Here is a 24,647-nt window from a genome sequence, read left to right as displayed (position 1 = left end):
GGGGTTGAAGTCTACCCCAGGACTGAATGGGGGCTATACGTTTAGAAACCTCCGGACGACGAACCTTCTGGACGAAAGCATAACACACACGACGGTCACCAACGACCGTGGTTACCCTTTCTACTTACTGGGTGCTCGAAAATATTTTTCATCGTGGGAAGATGGATAATTTCTCTACAATTATATTTAATTTTCTTCTTCTTATTTGGATCGGATTTCAAGTTCGTTCTGATCGTGGAAGAATGGATAATCTTCCCTGATTGATGCTTAATTTTCTGTTTCTTGTTTGGATTAGATTTAGAGTTTGTCGGATAATTATGGACATTTCTAGAGAGATTTTGATATGGAAATTCTATTGATAGATCGGTTATAGTTTAAATTTTATTCTTCTTATTTGAATCGGATTTAGAGATTGTCAGTGAGTTGTACAGAGTTATGGGAATTTTTGGGGAAGTTTTGCGTCTCATATAGAGATTTTATCGATGGATCGTCTCTGTCTATGAGATAATCAAATCTAGAATATTGCAAAGGATTAGCCGAAGTTTGCTTGATGTATAGTGTACACAAGGTATGTTTGATACGGGTAAGAAGATTGTAATTTGTAATATATTATACTATAACCGTATACATGTTAGAATTACAAAATCGAATTACAAGGTAGGAAAATGACGTTCTTTGAGAACGCGACTATAATACAGTAATCAAATTATATGCTTTAAGAGAGTAATTGCAGGATATTGCTCGCTGTAGTACAATGTATATCACATTTCGTATATATCCTCTTCCGAGCATACCTTCAGGTGTAGCAACGTCAAACCTAGCGAAACACCGAAATTACAGTTGATACTGTTTGAGGTTGCGCGCTTAACTCCTGCCCTTGTGGGATAGAGCTTCGTCGTTTCGCGAATAACGTAGCAATGTTGCGAGGTTCGGTACTAGAAACCATCTGAATACAAGCTGCCATCTGATTAAGCTTCCTAGGTTGTTATAATCGTTGATAAAACGTAATAGATACACGTTCAAAAACCTACAATGTAATATCACACGAATGGCTCGAATTGCTTTCCACTTTTGTTGCGAAACAATTTTAGAAATAAATTCATGAACTTAACAAGTGATATAGAATTTGATGTGCTACGGTTTTAAAGTTCCTCAAAATACATTTCCTCTAAATTTTCGCAAATTCCTTGCGATACTACAAAATTATCTAATTTCAAGAAAATTCTTACGAATCTCTAAAATTCACACCTGCGCTTTGTCGCACGATTAAAGTAATATCAGCAACGTTTTACGAGTCACAGGCTACACATTCTAATACTCTTGCACAATACCGACAAAATTTGATAAGGAAACGCATGAAATTCACAAGTAAATTCTACAAACTCCAAATAATCTGATTGTTCCCCGAAAGAATGATAAAATTATACAGCAGAATTCCATAATCTAAAACTTGTGATTCGTTAATCGATATTATTAATCGTTAAACCACTGTACAAAACGGCTTCAGAGTCACGCTCTCCTCGAATCTCTCGAAACTTCCAACGAAATTACACTTCGTTTCACGTTCCTCCAAAATTCCCTCGATTTTCATTAAAAGCTCGATATTCTCCATCCAAGGCGGATTTGTAGGTAACGTCGTCTCGCTCAAACCAAAGCAAACTCCTCGACACCGCAGAACGCTCCTCAGTCACGCGATCCTCCATTCTCTCTGTCTCTTTCTCTCTCTCTGTCTCTCGACCAAACTACCTTCCCTCGCGATCCGCAACGCGGTTCGAGCACCCTCGCCACAACAGCGTAACGCGTTGTATACTGACCAACTCCGAGTAGTGCTGCCTGACAGAGACATTGCCTGGACACTAGGCATTGGGCAGATGGTCTCGCGGTAACGACACCACAAGCTGCGCAGCCGAGTGCCGCTGCCAAACCCAGGCAAGTCTGCAAAAGCACCACTGCGCTCGCCTCCAAACCATCTTTGTGGCCCTGGATAGCCTGAAACCGATGTATTTTTCATTAGCTGATTGCTACGACAGAGACAGATCTGAACGTACAATAGATTGAGTAAGTGGTTAATTGAAGAGGGGTCTGTCGGATCGATAGTGTTGAGAGACGTTTGACGAATAGGTTTGGTCTAGTTTGTTGCAGAAAGAAAGGTGATGGTACGAGGTTTTTCGTTTAATATCGTCATGGTGGGTCAGTAAGTTGCGGATGTTCATGCAAATTCATATTTTTATGAAGGTAATTCAAAAATAGAATTTAGGTGGAATATTGTTTTATCTGCTAAATATTATAAATAGAACCGTGTTTTGGATATTTCATATATTTTTCCTATCACCTATACGATCTGACCAAGACTTTTGATAACGTGGAAGAAAAATCGGAAGAGAAATGAATCCAAGGCTAGGAAGATCTTTCAGGATTTAGATCGGATTTTAGATTTACGGAATCGACAAAGGGAGAAAGTTATTGTTAGTATCATACAAAGTGAGAGAACTCAAAGGGGATTATAATTATTCTGTGTGAAAGATAAGTCTGTTAGCTGTATTACGTTTTCCTGTCTCGATTCTAATAATTCTATGTCGTGTATGCTTTCAAATATACAGTTTTCACAGTTCTACGGTCTGTGAATTAAATTTCTGTTCACATCGATTTTCAACGTCATCCACTGCGAAGAATATCACGTTGGAAGCAGTTTCATGAACTCCTATCAGATCAGAAATACTAACTGACGCGTGTAGGCGTGCAGAAATTGAGACAGGGCGCGCAGAAGCGAGGTCAACCGCGATTATGAACGTGTAAACCGCCTAACTTTGCCGAAACTTCACTCGAGAATGAAGTTGCCAACTGTGGCCCGTTCTCTGATTGCTGCTACCGAGTAATACGCGTGTTTCTGGCAGTTTGACGATTCAGCCTTTCGGATGGTCCGGCCATGGTATTACAAACTGGCCAGTGATCGGTTAGTTAGCCTTTTGTTGAAAAGTTAACTCCGCTGAATCGTTGTATGTCTCGTATCATCAGTTACTATCTATTTTATGGTGACAAATAAAACCTGCGATGCTTCTGTTAATTCATGATTCCATTATTTCTCGATTTTTAAAGCCTATACAGATGCGAAATATGAAGATAATGTTTGTAGGTGTTTAATGTTTAAAGAATTTCGGCAATCGAAGCACTCAGAAGCCACACTGACTCAAATGCATAAGTCGAGAAATAGGGAAAATTGATGTTACAAACTTTAGTACAACGTTAAATTGACTTTGGCATTTGCTATAAATGGATTTATGAAAATAAATCACATATTTCTTAGGAAATGAACATCACTTACGCTATGTATGTAATAAAATTGAAAAATTTACAAAGAATGAAATTGATCTGTCGAATATATGGTACATTCGTATTGTACATGCGAGAGTGAGGGAACGTAGAGCGAAAACACACACAAGTATGTATCCTCTCCCTGGTATGAAACACCAAATAAAGTTCTTTGTAATACCTTTCCAAATTCTCTCTATACCTTAACATGATCAATTTGGTTTTTTCAGAGGCTTGATTAACAGTCGAGTTTCGCAACAGGGCTAATGAAACTTGAAAATGTTTCGCGCAACACACGCGATATAAAATTAAAAGAAACGAACGATCCATCGTAACGACAGGTAAATTAGAATATTTCGCGACGTAATTGTTGCTATCGTCTCCTTTCTCGTCGAATTGCTGAACAACGAAAAACCTGAATTTTCGTTTAACAACGTAATGCATTGGCAAAATTACAGGCGTTCGAATACTATCGCCAGCCTATATACAGCCGAGAAACGTTGCAATATCAAACTTCTCAACTCTGAGAGCCAAGAACAGGATCCAGCCTAAAGGCAGTTGCTTGGTAGAGTAATTAAGGTACTCACGATGTAAAAGGCGGGCGTATAAAGGCCGAAACCGGCTGCCCCAGCGGCCAGCATCAACATCCTGACAGGCCGACTACCTAGAGGGCTGAGATCCACCCATGGCTGTCTTGGTGGCTTCGATGCGGTCTTCTTCTCTTTCAACTTGCCACCTCGTTGATTCTTCACGTGTAACATGGCCCGTCGTTGCGGATGATAGAGAGAGGCGCTTCTGTAAATCAAGCCCAGGAAGAAGGCCAACGACAGAGCTCCGGTTACCGACTGCATGCCACGCTCCCAGCCCAGCTTTCTGCGGAAACACCGTGTCGTTATGGTTACAGAATAGAATTTTTTTCTTTTCTCTGCTTACGATCCACTCTTACGCAACTTTCCTCCCTTCGCCATCAAATCCTTCCATTACTTTTTTCCCTCCTTCTATTTGTATTTCTATCGTATCTGTCAATTTTTTGTATCGATCAAAAACGTTTGTTCGTGTAATTCCATTCTTATATACCTCTGTTCGTAAATATCGGACTGTTGGAAAAAATTCGCAACGTTTTTGCCAGCTGATTCATTCCACTGTATTATACTTGTCGTGTAATCTCACTTTTCTTACGAACATATAAGATCTTCAATCTGTTTTTCTAAACTTTGTTACGAACTTTCTGAATACTTTGTTTGTTAATTAAAACGGAAACAGGGGAGTTGAAAATATAAGAAAGTGGAATTCAGAATTGTACAGAGGAAATTCTATCTTTTGATGTACATTCGTAAAGTGATAATTGCAACGATGCCATAAATATTTGTAATTATTGATCACTTAACTGCGGTTTTTTCTACAAACTCATATTTTTATTAACGGAACTGTTAAAACGCAATCTGCGTGAAGATTTATTCGATCCATTAAATATTGTAACATTCGTATCATACATTTTGCACATTCTCGCAATTATTAATTTTTCGTAAATGCGTCAAAATCTGCAGTCTATTCACAGCGATGTACCTCGATATTCATTCAATAAATTCTACTCGCAATAAGTTTAATAAAGTCACATCGATGGTTCTATTGTGTTGACAACTGAGTGATTGCGGATTTTGTCAATACCATCTAATGACAAAATCCGCAATCACTTAGTTGCCAACACAATAGCTACATATTAAGCGTATACGAAAGTAACAGCCGCTAACTTTAAGTCGGTAGCAACAAGAAACACGGTCATTACTTTCGTATACACCTGATATATTCAAAGGCTCTTACTAAATAAAAAGCCACATAAAAAGGGAATAAATTTCATTATACCCAGAGAGAGAAAATTGTTCATAGTTTCATATTCTCACTCTCGGGAGCGTGAATTCGTTAGAGTGTGGCCAGTGAAAGAGGAATCCTTAATTAAGAAAAGGCGAAATTACGCACGATGGATTCGCAGACTCTCAACATTCACCGAACAGAGAAAGTTTCTGTTTCGTCGTTTACTGGAAGCGACCGCAAACTTCATAACGCGACGTTTCGCCGCAACTGGCGCCTGTAAAGTCCAACTTCAGCGAGTCTTACACGCTTTTGTTTCAGCGAGACATTAAACCGTGAATCGTTTGTAATTTTATGACAAGGGAGATTTCTTCGTTTCTTTCTTTTCTTTTTAAACGGAAGAAACGTTTTCGATCGTCTTTTTCGCAGTGACTTTCGTGTTTTTCGAACACGTTACAATAAATAATGGCACTTGTGATGTCTGTTTGACTCGATGGACGTGTTACTTAAACGAGAAACAGAATTTTGTACTTGTCTGATGATGTATGGACTCGTACTACTTGCGCGTGAAGATGTGCAATTTATTCGGTTTGCAAATTAATTGCTCTACTTGTTTCATTAAATGTACGTTTGTAATTAAAGAACGCAGAGTATATTTTTAACGATTAGACAATATGAATTTATTATCTTGTAGATTATTTTTTTTAAGTAAACTTCTAACGATTAGGTCGTATGAATTTATCGACTTGTTGTATTGCTATTTTTCTAAAGTGTATTTTTAGCCACTAGACATTTAATATCTTCATTTTAAATGCTGCGAATATTAGGGTTCCTGTTTGCTAATATTCGTTTTAAATATATTTTAGAAAAGTTTTGGGATTAAATTAAAAAGAATCAAAACATCGCAAGTAATTATATTTGTTAATGAGAATAATTCCGCCCATTTCTCTCGATGTTAACTCATCTTTTTCTTCTAATTATTTGGAGAATTCTTGGAATTTTGGGAATTTTTACGTATTTTGCAAAATAACGACGATAATTCTCAACTTGATGGTATTTTCTAATTAAAATATAGTTTTTAAGAATCGCAGATAAGTTTTCGCTCTTAATAAACCAATCAGGTTGTTATCGATGACTTTTACGGTAGAGTGGTACAAAAATTTAGATTAAGAAGAAGTTCCCAATACGTTAAGAAGAAAGTTATTCCTCAATGGGGAAAGAAGAATAGGGGCACTTTTCTTGGAAAGTTTACTCCGATCAAAAGTTCTGATCGAATAAAGCTCTTGTTTGGGCGTTTCCGTAAAGAATTGATCTCCGAAATGTAAACTTGGAAACTTAAGTTTTCAACATGATCGTTCATAAAAATAAATTATTTATTATTGTTCGTCGTTTTCATAAATAATAAAGGAACAAAATATATAAAAATTTAGGTTCAGTTAGGAAGATAATGTATTATTACAAAAAATAATAATGTAAATAATGAAACATAGAATATAAAAAATCTTATGACTAAAATGACGGATTTTTATGGAAATTCATATTTTCGAAAATATAATAGAAAATGGTTCTACCTGCCACATATTATATTTTGGATATCTTGTATATTTTCATACAACGTGAAAATTGTTTCATGTATCACATATTATCTTTATGATATGTGTATTTATATTACATGAAATGTATATTTTTTCATATTACGTACAGTCTACATAATTTTCCATTTCCTAATTTCCCATAAATGCATGAAAGCCCTCAGTCTAATTATGACGAATCTTTAGCGTATTAATTATCATAATAACATTATTATAAAGAATACTAATGTAAACTATAAAAAACAAAAAATATAAAAGTTCTAATCTTAAAAATCTACGAAAAACCAAATTTCAATGTAATAATGTAAACAATGAAAAATAACAATTGTAAATAGTCTTACGACAAATCTTTCATCGATATTAATATATTAATATTAAAATAAAGATATTTGAATAATATCTGAAAGATTCTAATAATTTGACAAGACCTGATACATATTTATCCGTCCACGAGCGAACTTATTCTACTTGCTCGTCGAAATACGCGAATATTCTGTTTACAAAGTCTAGAACGTCGTTTGAATACGTACATATGTACATATGTACAATCTACAAGCGTCATAGAACCCCATGCGAGACTATATCCTGCCAGGTCAGGTGGATGTAGATCGTGTTTGACTCGATACGGGATTATTCTCTTCGCCTGTCGGTACATTACCGCTTTACTTGCACAGATGTTGACCTCTTCTACTTGCCCGTATACAGGTGTACCTGTACTACTTATCCGGTATACTTATCCGTACTAGATACGGCAGGGAAAACGCGCTCTTGAATTTTAAATGAAACTGCTTATTGGCGCATGTCTTCGTTTCGTTTAATTACTCAGACGTCCTGTAATTGCACATCCTTTCTACTTTATCGGACAAATAAGAGCAGATTTACGATGTTGTGCCAGTTTCTTTTCCAGTTAATTATTTTGGTATTTGTTCGTTAGTGTATGCGAATCAATTTTGATTATGTAGCGATAAAAGAATTCACATTTGGATTTATAACGTCGAAACAGTTATTTAATAATTTTACTCGAACAATTTTACGAAACGTACGCGAACGTGTAGAATTGCAAAGCAATCAATTAAAACGAAATTTCGGAACACGTACGTAAGCTCGTAGTATCGGAATTTTCCATTCAAACGATGAAAAAGATATATTTGTAGATACAAAGATATGCTTTCAAAATAGTTCCCTTGAGCGATTCTTCGAAACTCGTACGAACGTGTATACCGCGAGATACATACACGAATTTGTAATATTGGAAATATCAATTTAAACAACTGAAAGATTCGTATTTTAAAATTCACAAGCTTAAACGGATTCACGAGTGAAATGTCAAAACTCGCACGGGAATTTAAAATGCCAAAGGGATTATTTCACGCAGCCTTCCCGGCGAAACATTCGAATTTACGTTAAAATTCATATCTCTGAAACCTAATCGATAATAAAATAAATTAATACGAAATAATAAAATGTAATTTATTTACCTGCAATTCCAATAAGCAAATTTTCCAACGCCCGCATAACATCGCGCACAACTAAAAACCTCTTTGAGAATAAAATCCTCGTGCATGACGGAGGAACGTTTTAAAGGAACGCGATGTTCACTGTCGTTCCTTCGACGCGTTCTTGCATGTCAGCCACGAACAATAACCATCTTTATTCGTCGCTTATTGCCGAGTGAAAGTCGCAGGCTAACCGTCAGCCGACGTTTACGACGTTCCTACACGTTTCGTCGAATACGAACCCCTTTATTCTCTCTCTGGCACGCGTATTTCCTCATACGAAGAGAACGTATCGCCTTACTGCTTTGTTACAGGCACAATAAATAACAGGTGACGAGGTATTACGATCGCCTGGCAAACACGGCTGACTGTACTCCGTACGCGTAACACGTGTCGCGTTAATACCGTGCTTATACCACTGGCTGACGATGCAGCCTGGTCTCAAGCACGTGTACATGCTCGCCTGTTTAATGGTTTCATCATCTCGGTTACACGGAACGCAATTAAACTCTCCCCTTGTTTCTCCTTTTTTATACCTGCTAACGAATCATGTCACTAAATCCTGCTTTAATGTCTGTTCTTGGAAATGTTTCACTGAAGGTGGCTACTGTGGTTAAGGGAGGTTTTTGTTCAGGTAGATTGCAGTCCTTTTGATTTGGTTATTTGAGTATTTGAGGGTGAAAAGTCGGAATGCCGTACAGTGGAAATACACGGAAATGGGATTATTTGGTACTTTGGAATATTTGTTTCACTCTGATTAACATTCTGTTACAATGACTGGTAATTAATTCTGTAGCTGTTTCAATTGCAGGATGAGTTTCTTTCGTACTATTTTTATTGTACATTCTTTTCTACTATCAACATACTAAGATGTTGTTTCGATAATAATTCCCTAAGTTATAACTAGGATGTACATGTTTAACTATCTGTGACATTTAAGACGAAATAATTAAGTTTGAGAAGCAACCTAGGACAAGAATAATAATCTTAACAAGGATAGAATAAAATACTTTCCGCAGGAAGGAAACCAGGTTACTTCTGCTTACTTGCCAAATTACTAACAAGAAGGAACCAAGTAAGAATTACGAACTCGAAAGAATAAAACGCTTTTCGCGAAAAAGGAACCAACTTTCTTCTGTTCATCTTACAAACTTCTAACAAAGAATAACACTTTATATTCATAATCATCAACCTAATTTGGACTTACAAAATTCCAAAGCAACCGTTTCTCGACACAATGAAATAGTTTTCGCAAAATGGGAACAAAACTTCCTCTAAACTACCAATAAATAATAAGCTTTGCCAATAGGAAAATTCTGTTAAAGAATTGCATCGCGCGAGTCAACGGTACAATAAAACGTTACGTCTGTAAGAGTTACGCAGATGTTTCCACGGAACGCGCGTGGACTTCGACGCCCACGCACTTCCATGTAACCAAGGGCAACACGCCCACGCGATTTTTCGCGCAATAGTCCCACGCATCCGATAAATCTAACTCTCTGGCCTATAACTCCGCTGGCTACTATTCAACGCGTTACTGTACCAAGAAAAAAAAAAAGAAGAAAAAAAGAACATTAATCGATGTATTGCGCGTCTGAAACCACGCACAAGTTACCAAACGTCCAAATGATACAGAGACTCTAGCGAAAGGCCAGCCGCCATCAATCAATCGCCATTCGACGGTCCATCAATCAATGATCGAACCAATCACGGTGTTAGCCGATCGATGAAATGTCGTTCAAGGCAGCTTACGGCTGGATATCGCGAGAATGGCTCATGGAAAAAATGATCTTTTTCCGGAGAAAATTGGTTCGGGTGTTTCTCATGGGAATGTAATTTGTCCCCTATAAATGGAATTTTATGTTTTTAGGATGAAGGGAAACATAGGCGGTAAGAAGCTTTTGCTTTGATTCGCAGATTTGAAAATGGTAATTTTTATAAATTGTTTTTCGGCTATTAAGTATGGATATTTTTTACTGATCTTCTGTAATCGAAATTTTATTTCCGAAGGAAAGTGTAAGGGGTAGAAGATTTTCAATTGGATTCGAAGATTGGAGATTAGTCATTTTTATTTTCTATTTCATTTTTTTTTGATTACTGAGTATGAATATTTGATAATAATTATTACAAATAAATGATTTTACGCTAGTGTAATAAATATTACAAATGTAATGTAACATTTAAAGAATGTTAATTTATGTGCCATAAAAATTTAGTAAAATAATTCAAAATATCCACCACATTTGTTTTATGTTTTTTTTCTTATTTGGAAGAGAAATCAGTTGCTGAATTGCCGTAATAAAGAACGTAAAAAAATTATGTGGCAAACTAATTGTTGCGACGATAAAACAAGAAGATAACTCTAAACATAAAAGAAGTTAATAATTATGAATAATTATTAATAATGACCACAGAGATAATAATAAAACAGAAAAATAATTTATTTCTGAATAAAACACGTTATACTAATAAATATAGATTACGTTGTTTTCCAATTTAAAAGTTAATAAATATTATTATAATTTAATATCATTAGACCATTATGAATACCATTATATTAATTTAATTAACAACTTGATAATAAAATTAATTGCATTACCTACGTTCAACCGTACAAAAGTTTTAGAAAAAAACTTGCAAAAGAAAAATGAAAATGATGAACGAGTTACGGGTATTAATTATTGCAGTGGTATGTTCACCAGGTTTTTTAATATTCGAACAAGCTTCGCGAAATAAAATTCACTGGTAACCGTGCAATCTCGCGTAGGTTACACGGTTCCCTAAATATTCTGACAACGAGGCGAATGCGAATTCGTTCAATTAGCGGCAAGCAGAGCGTACAGGCTACGAACGATACGATTTCATTTCCTACAATTTCCTAAACAGAACGAACGTTTGGCCTGCTTGGTTCGTGGTACGCGAGCTAATAACAATCGAGTTTCGTCTCTAATTTCGTAATTTCGAGTTCGTTCGATACTCTGTTATCATTTATTTAATGATCGTACAAGTGTGCCCGCACTATGGAAAAATTTCTAGTAGACTTCTGAAATTTCTACAGACGAAGCGCTGGCTAAATCTATAGTTCGTAAAGTGGCATAATAGACTCACTATGAATAAATTGATCGAGCGATTTCACGTTTCTATACAACGTTGTATAAAATTATTCACTTTTTCTATTTAATTATGCATTTTTATATCAATGATATGTTTCCTTTTATTATTTTATATGGACTATAGGTTTTGGTAAATTATCATATCAAATTATCTATAAATTACTTTTACATCAATTATATATTTTTTCAATTATTCCATATCAATCGTACACTTTTAATTCGTTTTTGCAATTACTTTCAAAATTTTTGAATCTTTCCTAAGTTCCTTAACAAAGATTAGTGTACGTGCACTATGTACAATATAGTTAATACAATTCAATTGATTACCAACTTTCTATTTAAATATAACGTTACGTTATATCAATATATAAATACATAACGTCAAGGTTTGCAACATGACCTATATTTTCTAAATACTACATACTAGCTTCTAAAACTGATCTTATCATTATCATGTTTTGTTGCATCTATATGGTCGCAATGATCATAACGAATATAATTTCATTCGTAATTTTGTGATTAAATTACGTGCTGTTAGAAACAACGTAGTTTCAAAATACTTAAAAAAATATGTTTCACATAAATTTGATACAAATATTATTAACATAATTAATTTCCATCAGTACATAAACATGTAGCTTCTCTTCTGTAGTTTCTGTCTCTTTTAACAAGATTAGTATTATTTGCTTGCAAAAAAAGGTTATTAATAAATAATTGAAAGAATAGTTGTAGTAAAGTCGTAGTAAGATTAGTATTGTTTTCTTGCTAAAAAGGTTATTAATAAATAATTGAAAAAAAAGTAGTAGTAGTTTCGAAATCGAGTTTGTATCTGGATTATTTTCGCATAAAGGTACTCGGTACCACGCACCTGCAATGCAGTGGATTCACCTGCGACCCATGGATCACTTGTCTGGATCCGGGAAAAGCATTAGTCCGCTGGCAAATGGCGAGGAGTCGCGTCTCATCTCTGACGATTAGGCTATCTTAACGATGCAACAAGTCATTTGCTGATTCCAGGATTTCCGTCAGCTGTTCACTCATTTTCCTTTCTCTTGATAAAATTCCCAGTGAGAATATTTTTAGGGATTAGCGAACTTCTGCGCTGAAAATTTGTCGAGAATTTTATTTCTCGAAAATTATCACGTGCAGTTATTACGAGTAATAAAAATTCTATTGAGCTTTTGATACTTGAGTGAAAATTTTACTGCATCGAAACCATGTGCACACTCTGTTTTATCAAAATTTCAACTTGACGGGAGGATTCAATTTTCTCGATTGAAAAATATTTTTCGTATCATCGTGAATGAAGAATTTTCATTTATATGTTTTCGGTAAATATTTTTTTCATACCACCACAAAGTAATATAGCGCGTAATATATGAGTTCGCTTATCTCGACCTGTTTCAATCGCTGGTGAGTGTCATTTATAAAACACTTGAATACCCATTAAACGAAAATCATCGAACTATTTATATTTTGGGAATTAAAAACTGAAAACGTAGATTGATGAAAATCGATCTTGCCAAATCTGAAAAAAATTCTCTTCCAATGTCAACTCCTAGAACATTATTTATAAAACCAATTATGAACCTACATGGATTTACCTTTTTTTAGAAAGTAGCTTAAAACATAAAAAATTAAATTCCAAATTTCTCTTCTTGAACAATTGTCTCACAATTATAATATCGTCTTAAAAATTATTATTGTAATTAAAAACTTATGTATTGTGAACTTACATGCATTAGCTTGTCCGAAATGTTTCTTTCGCATCATAAGGTGATAATAGATGAACAACAATTTCTGTTTTATATTATTTTATCGAATTATGTGTGATCCATTTCGTTCTATTTCTATTATTATATTCGTGCATAATTCAATAAACTAATATAAAACAAAAAACATGGTGCATTTATTATTTCCTCATAAAACGAAAGAAACATTTCAGACAATCTAATATATTAATTGATTTCTTCTCAGAAGATTTCTCATAAAGCACACGAAAACCTGTGTGCAAGTGTTTGTATTTGAGGAATGAAGAATGAAAAGACAGAGGCCAAGTTAAGAGCGTTTGAACGTCAAAGCAAATCCTTCGAAATGAATTTATCTGCCAAACTAGATTCTGGCGTTCCCAACTTCGACTTTTACCCTCGAATTACTCCGCTCGAGATTTAATTATGAGCACTGTCCCACGCTGAATTTACGATCTTCTCCTTCGTTCGTTTAATTAAAAGCATTCCAAACGGGCTATTTCTTCGTTCGTCATCGCCGCTTAATATTCGGCCGGAAAGTGTGATCGATCCATTAACACAATTAAGAACAGTGGGAAAAGTAATTCGCGTTCCGACCAACTTTCCTTCTTGGGTTTTCGAGATTAAGCACAATCCATGCTTGCGGTTCAGTCGAATCAGGATGTATCATCTTAACTGCTTGTTCTCTGAATTCTGATTATTTAGAAAACTGTTTAGAAAATCCTGTGACTTACCAAATTCGGAACTTGTTTAATTCGAAATTTTCGGAATTCGAGTAATTTCAGTGAAATTAAAATTTTGAAGACGTTTGTGGCAATATTATGCAAGGTAATTAATTTTGGTTTATTTAAGATATTGAATATTACCGAGAGTAATTAATTTGATTTAATTAAAGATAGAACAACTACATTAGGAAAATAGAAGTGGAAAAGGAAAAATGTGGGACTCTTGAGAATCTTAATGAAAATAATATTTTAACGACAACTGTGGCAATATTGTCCAAAAGAATTAAGAAAAAAATAAATAAAGAATAAGAAGGGAGTTCAGAATTTGAATGAAATTGGAGTGCGTTCAATGAAAAATCATATTAGAATTTTACAAAAATCTAATTTTGAAGTTGAATTATTATAATTTTACGAAGAGAACTCAATTTTGATAAAAACCTGAAAATACAATACACGGTAAAACATTACCACCAAACACGGGAAAAAACATTACCCGGTATTTTGTTTATAAAATATTACGAAGAGAGATTTTTTCATATTTGAAAACGAGAAAATATGCATGTGCACGCATACATGATTAGGGTGTTCGAGGAAGTGAAAAAGGTTCGTATCTAGCCAGGTCAGCGAAATTCTTGATATAACGAGAAAATTACACGGTTACAAAAGTAGAACACGATCATATTTGATTCAGAGAGTAGTATTGTTTTAATTATGGCAAATGAACATGGTCTTTAAGCATAGTGAGACCACTTCAAGCTCAGACACTCGGAATTCCCTTCTATTCACCAGCATTTACAAACAGTATACGTACAAATGTTTGACTTATTCTACAACGATGAACTATAATAAATATTCCTGAATTTTTTAACAATTTTCAAACAACTACGAGTAATATTATAATATAAATTATGCCTGACACCTTTCATATTTTTAAATAAATTCTTAAATAACTATAAAATCCTTTCAATTCGAAAAATATAAATATTTTTTAATCGTTTTAGAAATATATAATACATTGTTACGAAAAAGTTTAACATTGGAAGATCGAATGAACCAATAATCGAAATTTTCACAAAATTGGTGAATACCGAATTTTATTAAAATATAGAATAAATAATTCTATAGCCTTGTATTTCATGGATTTCAATAAATACCTTTCGATCGAGATAAATATAACTTTAAAATAAAATTAATTTCAAAAAGTTCAAACGTATAGAGACAAAAGTATAGATCAATTATAACACTATTCGAAATCAATCCATTCGTCGATCGTGGAATATCTAAACAAATTGAAAAGATTAGAGGATATGTTATACAGTTGTGATCGACGTTCGAATGAACGAACTATTCCATTTGTTCGAGACTATACCAGCATCGAGAAAATTGGACGTGCAATTATCTCTACGTCCACCTAGATTCCAATCTGTCTGGCGTTTTCAACAGATGGACATCGCAAAAAACCTTTATACGATCTTCAGAGGAATTTTATTGGCCACAATTTACGTTGCTCGTCGTTGCGTGTCGATACTTAATAGACACCTCTGTACGATTTTCGCGTTTCTTTCGTTTCAATAGCACGCAGCAGAAAATCGTTTGAATAATAATCGGTCATGGTCGATGGAAAAATTATTCGTTGCCGATAAAATGCTCAAACTGTTCGCTAAATGGAAATGTGATATCACGCAATAAGATTGGTAGTCTCGTTTTAAATCGATTGATTTGTCTCGTTCGATTGTATTGGAGCTATTGGAGCGAGATGATCGGTATTGAAATACTTGATGGAGTGATAATTGCGTTCCTATTATAATTTTCTTGCGTTCCTTTACGCTTTACTGCATGTGAATTTTGTTATTTCATTATTAATTATTTTTATTATTAATAATCTAAAGGTGGAAAAATACGCAGAACGTGCATAATAAGCAAAAATATATAAAATATTCAGCGTAGATAATTCGTTATAATACATTTAATAGGTAAAAGAAATCTTTGCCGAGGTTTCAGTCAGATTTTCACTTATGATCGCAACAAATTTGAATTTGCATAGCTATCTATATAGTCTAGATATTATCCTTATTATTTTGAGAAAAATTATTGATTTAACGAATGAATGTGAAATTATTTTGACAATCTTTATGTGTGGCTAATTAAATTATGGCTAATTAAACATACGTTACATATTCGTTCCTTATTTGTTTAATTAAATAGAGACTTAATGCTTAATTATACAGAAAATTGTTCATTTGATGAATAAATGTGGATTTGTTACACTGGTTAGTTTATTTATCATTCGTTTAATTAAGTGGAATTAATTTCAATATTTAATTCAATATAAAAATTGTTAATTTGTTAAACAAATATGAAATTATATCATTCGATAATTTATTCATATCAGATGATATTACGCTTTCTATTTTTTAAATTATATGAAGGTAATGTTTAATTAAACAAAGAGAATTGTTAATTCCTTGATCAAATATGAAATTGTTTGATATCAGTTTATTTTGAAATATGATAATATTGTATATTTGTTTGATCAGATATGAATATTGTCACACGTGTTATAGCGAACTGCTCTACTTGTCTGATTACATTCAATCCCATTCTACTTGGACGACCAGACACGGAGGTGTTCTATTTGCCCGTCCAGATATGTATCTATCCTACTTATTGGGCTAACGTAGTTATTCAGTTGGCCCCGTCAGATCTGATACGCGACTGTTCTACTTGTCTGATCATACGCGTCCAAATTCCATTTTCCTGTTTCAACAATGACGTATTCTACCTGCGTGTCTATACGCGTAATTACTATGTATCATAATTGATTATTATTCCATATACTACTTTGTATCTTGTCTCAGTTATTCTGTCAGCTTCTAACACTATTCGTTCAACGTATTTGTTCAACGTTCTGTTCTTCGTTTACACAGTAGATATAGAAACAGAACAAATTTATGATACAATCCAATACTTGCTTTTTTAATATTTTGATTTTAATGAAATCAAAATTAATTACATTGTAAATATCGTAAATATTCAATGTTTACTTAAACGATCTGTTTGTCTTCGACGAAATTCCAAACATATTGCTGCCAACAAAATGTCAACTTATAGGTACAACATTATAAAATTTATAATTCTAAATTTTCCCTCGTAATCAAAGATACAGCGCGCCAATTAAATTTCTACCAAGTTCAAATTATGTCAATATTTCACTTGCATCACTTTCGAAGTAGACGATGAGTATTGCAAGATATTCATAATTCCAAGCTTCCTCTTATAATCAAAGACGCCAAAAAACAAATATATATAATAATTCCAAATTAAAAATGCTGAAAAGCATCCTCCAAAACATCCATCGCGCGTCGATTAAATCTTCATGAAATTTGAAAATGAAAACTATGCCAATATTCTGTTTGTCTCGTGTTCGAGGTAGACGACGCTATTCTTATCTGCTAGCGGAAATAACTTACCCGACAGCTTCCCTGTAGAAGACGCTGAAGAGCACTATTCCCACCCCCGTGCCGGCTTGCACGACCATCTCGACGAACTCCCGCCGTTTTCTGAAGTAATGGCCCAGCACCAGGTCGGCAGTTTCTCTCACGAGGCCAGCACCGGTGCCCAGTACCACGCCGTAGCTGTTACATTTTGCAAACGGTGAATCGTTTCACTTCGCAGTAGCGAGCACTGGGAATAGCTTAACGATTTGTTAGAAGAGCGAGAGTGGGCAGGATGAAAGAGGAAAAGCGTTAGATACGTTTTCGAGGGCATACGCGAAATACGCGAATCAGAGCCAAGTTTCGAGCCAATTGAGATTTACAAATGTTGGCGAGTTTCCTTGAGATATTGGCAAATTTGAAGCTGCTGATTGATCGTAAAAGATTGAGAGATGTTATCATAGTTTAGGGGGAAAGAAACTAGAGATTTCGCGATTTTCCAGCTGCAGTGGGTAGGATTACGAGGAGGCAGAGTCAGATCTTTTTGCAACTTCTAGGATTTTGCAAGATTCTATTAGAATTTTTTTTTATATTTTACGGATTTTTCGAGATTTCTTAGAACTTTTGTTAAGATTGTTTTAAATTTTGTTTGAGATGTTAGTAATTTCGTAACGCTGTTTGTCCGATTTCTTTCAAGGGTCGAAGGAATTTTAAATTCAACTAGACTAATTAATTAATTAAAATTTGTATTCAATTAATAAAAATAAAGGAATTTTTTAATACGATTTAAATTTGTGTTAGAGCGAATGCCACTGTCTCTTTATGCTATTTTCAAGGCAAATTAATACTATTGAAGGAAAACAAGATAAAAAATAGAAACTAAATCCCGAGAAATCTTTTCTTTATTCCAACAACTATTCCAATAACAATAAAAAATAAATTAGTTTTTAATACAACACAAAATGCTAGATCATACAAACGATACAAAGTTGATTCTTGATATTTCTTGAAAAAAACTGATATTTTATTGAATAAAAATTTTACACGATCAAAGAGAATCATCTATCAAAACTTTCACATTTCCGCTTTCTGCTTTAATCACGTTGCATCATTTGTTAACGCTATATGTTCCATATATTTCTTCGAACAAATCCTGTTAATTTTTTCTTTTCCTGCAGAGTTCAGGATCTAAGCTTTCAACGAAGACTGATCGTCTTCGATTCGGGCATCGAAGGGTCGTATCTCAAGGGAGCCACAGGTCCAACCTTGCTAGTTTCCGCCTATCCCCTATCATTTTTCACTTCCTGGAAAAGCTCAGTTTTGCGTTTCGTACAAGGAAAAAAATATGTCACAATTTTAATCTCTTTTACTTTCGCTTCAAACATTAAACAAAACCTGTGTCTTCATCGCTCTTCAAAAGAAAATCGCACAACGTTTCAGCAAAATACAAACTTGTTAAAATTGGACAAAACGTACATTAATTTTTCGTTAAGTTACTGATTTATTAAAACTGGAAAGAAAGGTAAATTAATTGTTCGTTATGCCGCACTACGTAATTCGCACAGAATCGTGGAAAACGGGAATTTCGTAATCAGCGAAATACGATTCCAGGAAATACGAATTAACTCAGAAGGAATTACTAAGAAAATTGGAACAAATTTGCCAGAATTCGAGGAAACGTGAATTAATTCGTCAGAATATGAGGAAACGCGAATGGTTTAAGGATTCGAGGAAATGTTGTATAAAATTGAAATCATTTGAATTAATCTTTAGAAGGAATCATGAGTTTCTTATGTGATGACACTATCATGACGTTGTACGTTATCATTAAAAATAGTAACTTTTCTACTTTTCACCTAACACTGAATAATAATAAAAATAAAAATAAAACATTACATTTACTTGATTTTATTAATCTGTAAGACAAATAAAAAATATGTACTTGGAAGAAATTTCACTAACAATATCATAAACAAAATAAATAATATTAAAAATACAAACATGATTTTGTTTGATGATAATCAGACTGCGAATATTTATACAAATATATACTTTTATGAACATAATTGTAAGTAAAAGATTGTTTTATTACGTATCGAATTTTATAAAAAGCACTATACTTTGAGGTGTTTTATATATTGTGTGACTTAGACGATGTGTCATGAGCTTTCTATGAATGTTTACACTTTTAAGTTTCCCACAAATGCATAAAAGTCGGCAATCTAATGATAGCTTTTAAGCTTAATATAAGAAGATTAAATAAAATATGAGTAAATTCGTGATATGCGTTTCAGAGTTTCTGATTATTTGAAAGAGAGTTGGTGAGAGTTAGTATGAGAAAGTGGTTGTGTTCTCCAGCGACTTAAAGCGAGATATCGCGAGCGTTTGTTGCGTTTCCACTGAATTATTAATTCTTTACAAGAGTGCGTAGTAACTCTTGGATGGTTCTCAGTGGAAGTTCAAGTAGCTGGAATCGCATGAACTTTAAAAGTTAAAGCGGAATACAGAGAAAAAAGAAAATAAAAACCGGAGATCCGCGAATTAATTATCTTTGAGACTCGGCAAAAAGTTTTTAATTAAATGTACGTTTCAAAAAATTCTTTGAAGTAGAACGAGGACATAAAATAATCGTCATTTTTCATGATTATCTCCTGTTTACGACGAAGAAAGTCGTTTCAAATGCTATTGGAATTAATAAGTATAATAGTTTGAATTAATTCAATCGTTTCCAAAGTCTAAAGATCATCTGAATTTTTGTTTCAAGGAAGCATTGTAGTTTTCACCAACACAGTAGTATAGAAATAATTCACATAATATAAAACACATACTTTATGTAAATTTAATATGAAAACAAATGACAGAGGTATAAATAATTCAACCAGCAATGAATGTATTTGATCATTTTCAAATGTTATATTCCGTTTCTTAATTCTTTAACAATATTCCATAAATATCTTACTATTGTTTTCTGTATTGTTTACTGTCAAGTTTTGAAAATTCAGAAGCAACAAGGAAATTCCTAACTTTGATTTTGAATTGTGACTTATTGATTTGGAAAATCTACTTAAGCAACTTAAAAAGTTGAAAGAAATAATTACAAAATTGCAGAAAATTATAAAGCTTAAAAATTAATTTCAGAATTTTTTCAAAGTATCGTTTATTCCTCTTATCTGATTTATTTCTTGGCTCTGAACATACGCAGCTTATTTACGATATTATGCAATCTATAAATAACCTAACGCAAAACATCTGTCCAAGCTTGTCTTATTCCGATAGCAACGTGTTTCTTAAGTAGATTGGACGAATACGAACTTTGAATCTTGCATCTTGTATCTTTGAAAGAAAGAGTTTGTCACTCACCTGAGGAGGACCTGGTGCAATTCTGCGGCGAACGAGGTGAAGAGCGAGGCCAATGCCAGCACGAGACCGCCGATCACCGCTGTAAGCCTTGTACTTCCACGGCGACACGCGCCAACGACCAAGGGTGCCGATCCACGGGAGACCGCAGTGCTCAATGCGCCAACCCACGCTGAAACGTTAATTCGATGGTTACTTGGAAAAGGCCAAACACGTGGACTGCTTGCTGGAGTTCTTCTCTCCAGTGTATTTATCAGGAAGGACAAACGTTGCTCTTCTATTTCCTGGAAACCATGCTTTTCCATCGACTCGAGTTCTTATTACCGAACAATGCTTTCTTGGGAAATTTTTGATTTTTCTATAAGATAATATATCAACTGTTGAGAGCTTCTAGTTACGGCAAAGGTTTATTGTATCGTTGAGGTAACGAGATTTTAAGATGACGAAGAGAACTCCTTTCAATGGACAAATATTTGGTTTTAGAAGGATTAACGACATGTTACTTGGAGCTTTGTTAGCTCAACACGTTGCCTGCTATTCGCGATTAAGCGAAAGAAAAGTGCGTCAGTTATCGATCGACGTAGTATTATAAAATTAAATAATCTGAACAGGCACGTGTGTTTTAAAATAAATCGTAGGACAAAGAATCGACTAACAATTAATACCGTTTCGATGGTTATTAATCGTAAGAATAGAAATCATCAATAAAAATTCATAGGGCAATGAACATTCGTCAAGCGTTAATTGCTAGCTCATTGTAAAATTAAATAATCCAAACAGCCACGTTTGCTTTGAAATAAATCGTAGGGCGATTATATTAATAAATAATAACCAGGCTACGGACTTTTATGCGAATTCATATTTTTCCCAATATAATTAAAAAGATAGGAGCTGGGTACAAAATTGTTCCACTTACCAGATATTTTACATATTTCTTCTATATTGTATTATCTACATCCTGTGCAATCTTGCACTTTTAAATTTCCTATATAAATGCACGGAATGTATATACAAGTCGGATTCACATTATGATTAGGTTTAAGGGCGTGTAACGAATCTTCATTTAGATTAGACATTGTTGTTATGCAATAGAGAAGATGTTTACTAGTACAAATATGATTATTAGTACAAGTGTGATAATTGCAGAATTGACAGGTAACCACGGTGATTAGACACTAATGACAATGGTCTTAGGTTGGATAACGAATTCGCGGTCAACGGGATAACAAATGTACTTTCTTCCAAAGTCTAAGTCGGACTCGATCTATTTGTTTACGGTACAGGTATCACTAAACTAGCTCTTTGTTAAAACGTAAAATATTCACCGAGCGTAAAGACGCTATGTAACTCGCTAATGAGAGCTCACGAGAGAATGACTTTCCGTCACGATGATGCTGCAGAGGAAAACTATGATGGGGTGTGTCTAAGGACACCAGATCATCGGATTCGTCAAGAAAAGCCTTCGTTCGGAAAGTGAGGGAAATTGACGTTGCTGTTAATTGGTCAATTTCCATGTTGGTGGTTAGAGAAGGATGCTAGTCTCGAAGGTTGTCGCCTCGAGCCTAAGCTCAATATCACAAATCTCGAACAAATACAATCGGATCGAATGACGACAATTGCTTAATTACGGCTGTGATTAGAATCTAGATTACAATGTTAGGGGATTTTTCCAAAATTCCAAAGGAAAGGCTTCGGTGTCCTTTCATCTCCGACATATATATAACACGTAAAAATATATCAAATACCAAAGTATAGTACTCATTGTAATATTTAACACGCAATATCTAGATTCCACTTTTTTAATTATCTTCGTAAAAATATGCATAAATATTTGCATAAATATCGGCAGTCTATTAACCAACAACTATATGATCCTGGACGATTTAATAATATCGGTTCATCGCTATAATAAAAATCCATGAGTCGTCGATTTCAGCGCTATTAGACACGAAATACCAAGAAATCTCCGAAACAGCAACCCCCATTCTGTCGGGCGAATAGAAGGGGCGGACATCGAACAATAAAATTCCAAATGGTCCCTGTTGTCCTGCCATGATCCTCCTCGACGTTACAGCACGCTGTTTGCCCACTTGGCGGAACGATCGCCGTGCGAAATAACCGAGAGGAATTGCCACGATGAGGAGATACAGCTGCTCGCGAGCCTTTTTAATTAATAAGGAGAGCGTAACACGAACGAGCTTGGACCGTTCTTAATTACTCGAATTAACCGTCTGGGTCAGGCCGTCGGCTTCTTAATTAACCGTAGTAAGGACTTAACGTTTCGACGAAGCTTGCGAATCCTATGGATGCCAGTGAAGTTGAGATAACGTTAAATTTCACGATGCAGTTAGGTGACACTCGTAGGAGCATGTTAGAAGTTGACTTTTAGCTTGTTTCCTAGCATTCGCTGTTGAATGAGAATGTCTTAAGGGAAATAGGGGAACGGAGGAAGTTTGTGATTTCGTTTTGTAGTTAGGTGGCTTTTATTAAAGCCGTAGGTGGATTTTTATTTTGTTTCTCGAAGGAAGATTACATTGGTACATAAATGGAAAGATTCTTGCGGGATTAGTTCGACGAGCTTCGTTATGGGAGTGCAAACGCACGTTAAGTATATAAGTTTGAATAGAAAAATGGCTTTTCATATGTTCGTATTATGCGTATTCTGCAGTTGCAAATGCAATTTTGCACTCTCGAGGCTTCTGTAAATACATAAAACTCTGCAGTCTAGCAATAAGTCTCGATTATCACGATTACATCGGTAAAGTTTGGAACTTGTACCTGAAGATATACACCGATGAAGAAAGCATCATACGTCGCTATGCATATCGACAGTAAGTTAGATTAAATTATATACAGTTACTACAAAAATGATTTGCATATCATTGTACCTATTGCAACACATATGTGCCAATTAATTAGGTCCAAGTACAAGTATACGAAGTTTCACATCATTTAATAGTGTTTTCGTATCACTGCAAAAATTCGATACTATTGTATTTAAACTGATATATAGAATATGCTAAAGAAAAGTGCTTCAATGGAAGATAAAGGTATGTGCCAGTGGCATTTTTAGCTACTATAATTCAAGGTATGCAGCCGTGCAACCGTCGAAAATAGGTGCTGAACAAAGACGGGGTCGCAGGGATGCTCATTAACTTTCCAACTTCATCGAGGCCACTCGCTTATCACCGTTATCAGGCAGAGTGTCATATCTCACCGTCTAACTAGAAATCGATAGGGACACGTCGCGGAGTCCGCACCGGTTTAATACCAACGAAAATTATTGTTCAAGTTATGGCCGTTCGGGTTCCACGGTTCGTTGAAAGAAAAATGGCGGGATAGGACTTTAACGGAGGCACGCCGTGAACAAAGGGAGCACGTTCGAGTCCGCTTGATGAATAATGCAAGAAGCCCGGTCCTTCCTTCGCTTCTGTTCTTTGTGCTTGCAACACTGTCGAGCATCTTGGAATTTTTGAATTTTTCTTCTACGATCAAATTGATCGAGGTCGGAGAATCGAATGGCTGTTCGTCTCGAGGGATTTTGAACTAGGATTTGCTTTTGAATTCCTGGTGGAAGCATAAGTTTCATCGAGTTTATTATTAGGTTTACGATTTTTTTTTTATCCTTTTTAAAGGTTTTCCTATTTCTCCTCTGTCAGTCACATATTTCTTGCTTGGTCGGCTTCTTGTAGTATACGAATATTTTACAACGATTTTTTTTTTATAGAATACATTTAGTTTATTGTTAGATTTAGAAATGTTTACTTTTCTTCAGGTTTCCTCTATTTCTTGTTTCATCCTTCGCTACTTAATTCCGTTCGTACAAATTTCATATTTTAATTGCTGATAGTTCTGGTATTTATTTAGTTAATAGAAGTTACATGTACAGCTCAGGAGCTTTTTACAATGTTACACTTTTCTCTGTACTTTGCGGTGTCATAATATATTGTTTGCTCCTATTTCCTGGCCAACTAATTATTTTCATCGCCTTCGCTATCGTCTCGCGCAGTTCTACTTATTCGTATAGTTCATTAGTTCTAATATTAATAAGGAGAAAGATAAGA

The 24,647-nt window shown here is 34.6% G+C and overlaps 1 protein-coding gene across 3 annotated transcripts in view; it reads right to left on the bottom strand.

Moving 5' to 3' along the window:
* LOC117165764 (monocarboxylate transporter 10) overlaps nt 1–24,647 on the bottom strand; it is a 295,750-nt gene that overhangs the window by 7,705 nt on the left and 263,398 nt on the right. For all 3 annotated transcript variants that reach the window (XM_076617267.1, XM_076617266.1, XM_076617268.1), the window contains exons 6-9: nt 20,587–20,755; nt 17,263–17,427; nt 3,897–4,182; nt 1,815–1,989 (exon numbers count right to left, since the gene is read on the bottom strand). In XM_076617267.1, coding sequence (XP_076473382.1) covers nt 1,815–1,989; nt 3,897–4,182; nt 17,263–17,427; nt 20,587–20,755 — 795 coding nt within the window. The remainder of the gene's footprint in view (nt 1–1,814; nt 1,990–3,896; nt 4,183–17,262; nt 17,428–20,586; nt 20,756–24,647) is intronic.

This window comes from Bombus vancouverensis, chromosome 3 (assembly GCF_051014615.1).
Source record: "Bombus vancouverensis nearcticus chromosome 3, iyBomVanc1_principal, whole genome shotgun sequence".
Lineage (NCBI taxonomy): Eukaryota > Metazoa > Arthropoda > Insecta > Hymenoptera > Apidae > Bombus > Bombus vancouverensis.
Note: the sequence above shows the minus strand (reverse complement) of the source record. Positions and strands in the feature narration are given on the sequence as shown.